Below are 5452 nucleotides of genomic sequence, written 5' to 3'. Positions count from 1 at the left end.
ATCAACAGTTCAACTTCGATTATATCTACATAGAACACTTATAGTTCAAGGACAATAAATAAACGACATAAAATTCATCATAACAATAAAATCAACAGTTCAAAAATAACTTTTCGAGACATTCAAAGGTGCGAACTCGTTTTGCAACATCAACAGTTCAACTTCGATTATATCTACATAGAACACTTATAGTTCAAGGACAATAAATAAACGACATAAAATTCATTATAACAATAAAATCAACAGTTCAAAAATAACTTTTCGAAACCCTCAACGGTGCGAACTCGTTTCCTACTTTTCATAAAAGAGGATGTATGCATCTCCACTTACAAAAGATTTTGGTGAAATCGGTGATACGTGTGAATCATTGTATTTGTGCCACGTGCCAGTATAGGGATGTCTGCAGAATGCTGAAAAATGTCAGCTGTAGGTAGACCCATTGTGATTCAAAAGTGCATATACACTATAACGACAATGAGCCACATTGTCTGCTGCATAATTGTTCATATCTGATCCATCTAGAGGAAATTTGATGCCAACATTTAACTTGCCTCTAAATCTTTCTGTTAGAGATAATTTTTTAAAATGAATGACTAGAATACAGGGAAACTTATGGATCGATAGAGAAAGTGCATTTTCTCCTTTCCTTGCAACTCGAACACGTCAGTTTTTCATGTCCATCCAAAGTTTTCTCTCTTGTGAAGAAATCCAAGCATGAAGATAAAGTCAATTGGCCAGTTCTTTATGGTATGGGGAGTGACAATGTTCGAGTGGGGAGTGGTAATGTTCGAGCCCAAGATACATGACGAGAAAATTGGACGAGGAATCGCACTGGGGAAGACCCTGTTGATGAAGTTGTGCCAGTCAGGGTGATGAATGTCAACTACTTTCCCGTGACCTTGAAGAAGGGAACAATGCTGGGGCACTCTTCGTCCATTCCCTCTGTGATACTGAGTGTACACAGTTCAGTTAGCCAAGCCAACAATTCGCCTGAAGAGTTGGAGAAGTTGATTGACATTTCCTCCAAAGACATATCATCAACTCACCGATGTAAATTGAGGGAGTTAGTCAAGATGTACCAGGAAATCTTCGATATTGGAGAAGGAAAAGGCGGCAGAACGAATGTGGTTCAGCATAAAATCAACACGGGGAATGCCCGACCAATCCGGCAATCAGCTAGAAGACTCCCTCTTGCGAAGAAAGAAGAGCAGGTAAAAATAGTCAGCGATATGGAAAAAAAAGGAGTCATCGAACCTTCTGACAGCCCCTGGTCTTCTCCAGTCGTTTTAGTGAGGAAGAAGGACGGCTCGACAAGGATCTGCGTTGATTATCGCCAACTAAATAACGTGACGAAGAAAGACAGCTACCCTCCTTCAAGAATCGATGACACCCTAGACACACTAGCCGGCTCCACTATTTTCTCGACTTTGGATTTGAAGAGTAGATATTAGCAAGTTGAATTGGCTCCAGAAGATCTAGAAAAGACAGCTTTCACCATCAGCTCAGGATTGCTGCAGTTTACGGTTATGCTATTCGGGCTTTGTAATGCTCCAGCGACCTTCGAGAGATTGATGGAGACGGTTTTCAAAGGGTTCTCATGGAAGACGTTCCTAGTGTATCTCGACGATATGATCGTGGTCGAAAAATCGTTCGACGATCACTTGAAAAATTTGGAGGAGGTATTCATGCGTCTGAGCAGTTCGACATAGAAACTTAGTCCCAAGAAATGCCATCTGTTCCAGAAAGGAGTCCGTTACCTTCGCCACGTTGTCTCTGAGAAAGGAGTGGTGGTAGACGAACAAAAGTTCAAAGCAGTTAAGGAATGGCCCATTCCAAAAGACATACACCAGATTTGGAGCTTCCTTGGTTTAAGTACCTACTACCGTAGATATGTGCTGGGGTTTGCCAACATCACCAAACCATTGACCCGACTTATAGAAGGACAGATCCAGTTCCAGTGGTCTGAGGAAAGCCAACACTCATTCAAGAAGCTGAAAAAGGCTTTGATCAACGCTCCTGTTTCGAGCTATCTCCTACCGGACGGAAAGTTCATTCTAGATACGGACGCCAGCATCGTGTGACTTGGAGCAGTCCTTTCTCAGATCCAGGATGGGCAAGAGAAAGTTATTGGCTACTTCAGCAGAACGCTCAGTAAACCAGAGCGCGATTATTGTGTCACCAGGCGAGAGCTGTTGGCCGTTGTCAAAGGTGTAGAACATTTCTACAAATACGTGTATGGAAGAAGATTTCTGTTGAGAACGAACTTTGCAGCTCTCAAATGGCTGCTGCAGTTCAAAAATCCCGAAGGCCACGTAGCACGCTGGATTGAGAAACTTCAAAGATTTGACTTCGAAATAGAACATCCGGAGGGACTAGCCATAAAAACGCAAATTCCCTGCAACAGAGACTAGACCTCGATGACTGCTCACATTGTCGACGAGCAGGAGAGAAGGAAGCAGCTATTTGTAGAACTACAGCTGGGACTATAATGAGATCAAGGAAGACCAAGAGAAAAACCCAGATCTTGGTTTAGTTATCGGATGGAAGAAAAGTAATCGAAGACCATCGTGGCAGTAGGTAGCAGGTTATTTGTCAGCGGTTGAGTCCTACTGGGCACAATGGAACTCCCACACCTTGGAAAACGGGGTTCTGAAGCGGGTGTTGGAGTCTGAAGACGGTGCAGAAGAAAGGCGCCAGTCAGTGGTACGCAGGAGCAGACGACAGAAGGTGCTCGAAGAAATCCATGATGGAGAATGGACGATTTCTATGAACGAGTCCGTCTGAACATCCGGAATGCCAGCGATATGATGAAGAAGGCCTATGATATCAAGGCGAATGCTGGAGGTTTCTGAATCGGTGACCTAGTTTGGCTGTACAATCCTAAGCGACACCGTGGTTTATCACCGAAGTTGCGGAACTCGTGGGAGGGTCCGTACAAAATCATGAAAAAGATTAATGATCTCGACTACCGAATCCATTAGCCACCTCGAAGAAAGCCTAGGGTAGTCGATTTCAATAGATTGGCTCCTTATGCTGAAAATCACGACAAAGTTCGCGCCCTCAGACCAGCATAGGATGGAATGACATTTTAGCAATTCATGTCCTTATACTCGAACGGACAGAAGGTGGTACATGGGGTAACTCGAGAAGAGCCACGAGACCTTTTCAAGGTTCCAGTTGATTACGCACCTCTGCCACTACGTGGCAGAGGATCTCCAAATGTCCAAGGATATCGCTGTGGTAGTCAACAAGAAATTTGGTCAGCTCCAAATATTACGAGAACAGAATCCTGAAGTCGGAGGAGTGCTACAGTTGAAGAAGGGTCAGAGAAACATTTTCTACCAAAAAGCATTCTCGAGACAAACCGTCCTATGAAGATATCTGGAGAAGTCTTACTAGACTAAAGGACACGATGCTCGACCGGAATATCGTGGACTTGGCAATCCCAAAATTAGCCTCTGGGCTCAACAGACGGAATGGAGAATTGTGAGAAGCATGTTGGAAACGATTTTCAGATCCAGCGGCAACAAGATTTTGGTGTGCGGTAAATCTTACACGACCGAGCACGAAGAATGTGGAGTATTACTTCCATCGAACTTCACAGTCCAGATATGGGGAGTCCTGCAGGTATCGACACACGCCAAGAATGACATTTCGGTGCGAAACGTCTTTAATGGGGCAATGTAACGAATCTGAGCCGGCCCTGAGCGATATCTCAGCCAGCAAACGCATGACTCATCGCGAACCACCGCGAAAGGTATAGATGAGTGTCGAAACCCCTAGAGAGATCTGGAACGATCGTTGCCGATAAAAAAAAAAGTCCGCTTCTAGTCCAGAGCGGCAGTCTGTATTCAGAAAGCGAATCGTGTGTTCAAATGAATAATTCGAAAAATGAAGATGAATTAAGCGTTAGTTGTTTAGTGTTGAATATAAATTAGTTGTGATAGTGGAATATTGTTAAAAATAAATTTGTTTGAGACAGTTAATTCTTTAATTCGTTACAATACGTGAACCATTTCTAGAAAAAGCCTTCTGAATTTATTATTTTCATTTGTTAAAATTTTAGTATTTTGATAATCCATAACATGATCTGAAGAGATAACATGTTCAGCTAGTCCACTTATAGTTCACATAAGTAAACATAATAATAATTCAAACAAAAAATCAGAAATACAAAATTTAAGTCAAATTTACAATTATATTTTAACTTTTGATGAATAAAATTGAACAAATAATTTCAATATCATATTTCTAATAATTTTTCACTCACTATATGTGTTAATATTATAATAATCACATTTTCTCTGGTGCTGTAACAAAATTTTCAACGTAAAATTTTGCATTTGACTTTTCGTTTTATGTTTGGATTTATATGCCTTTTTTATATTTTATACTAACATATCTAGTGCTGTATAATGTTCACATGATCTTTATTTTGTAGATATTCTTGATAAGGGAGAAAAATATACTTTTCGACAGCTTGAATAACAAAAAATAGTATTTCCATAGCCCGCAGATATTGACTGAAATACCCAAATCAAAAATACTTTATAGTTATATAATAACCAGTCAACTAAATTTGACCTTTCAGAATATATATATATATATATATATTTATATATATATATATATATATATATATATATATATATATATATATGTATATATATATATACATATGTATATATATATATATATGTATATATATATACATATATATATATATATATATATATATATATATATATATATATATATATATATATATATATATATATATATATATATTGTTATGAAAAGACTCGACTGAATTCGTATAAATTTCTTGAGGTTCATTGGCGGTAGATTCGGATACATTTCATTGAACTTTCTACATGTTCTGCTGATAATTTTGTCACACTGTCCAAAAATAATAAACACATTCATAAGAACTTCGTTTGAATAGTTTTGTTCCATCGTTTTGAAGGTATTTGCAACTTCTGAAGTGACAAAAATGTGACGAAAGTGACGAAAATGTCAAATAGTAATCATGGCCTGCTTACCAAATACCGAATGGAAATACCATTCTGAAGGGACATTTTCACAAATAAATGTTCATAAGTCCGAAACTTGACTAGTTAGGTATAGGTATGATATACATAGAAAGAAAGAAAATTTCAGCAGCTTTCCGAATTTTCAATAATATATAGGGTGTTCCATTTAAAATAATCAAATTTCAAGCAAACGAAAAAACTGTATTTTTTTACCACCCTGTATTGAAGTAACGGAGATTAGGCTGACGTGTGGGAAGTGTTCAAGTATCACCTAACTCCAAACAAAATTTCGATATCATAGTACTTCTTAACTAAAAGATATCGGCATTTTTAGAAGACATGATTTTCGAAGAAAAAAATTGAAATTAATTTTTATTTCGAAAACGGTAACAGATAGGTATAGGAAAATATCAAGAAAA

General features: G+C 38.5%; 1 protein-coding gene across 1 annotated transcript; it reads left to right on the top strand.

Annotated features, from left to right (window-relative positions):
- Positions 1–1628: 1628 nt before the first annotated feature.
- LOC141486079 (uncharacterized) lies at positions 1629–2081 on the top strand. Its single transcript, XM_074183788.1, has 2 exons — positions 1629–1679; positions 1743–2081. The coding sequence occupies exons 1-2, from the start codon at positions 1629–1631 to the stop codon at positions 2079–2081; spliced, it is 390 nt and encodes a 129-aa protein (XP_074039889.1).
- The last annotated feature ends 3371 nt before the right edge of the window (positions 2082–5452 follow it).

The sequence above is a fragment of the Leptinotarsa decemlineata genome, unplaced genomic scaffold (assembly GCF_025532065.1).
Source record: "Leptinotarsa decemlineata unplaced genomic scaffold, Ldec_3_MD MMD2_tig00026345_RagTag_RagTag, whole genome shotgun sequence".
Classification (NCBI taxonomy): Eukaryota; Metazoa; Arthropoda; class Insecta; order Coleoptera; family Chrysomelidae; genus Leptinotarsa; species Leptinotarsa decemlineata.
Note: the sequence above shows the minus strand (reverse complement) of the source record. Positions and strands in the feature narration are given on the sequence as shown.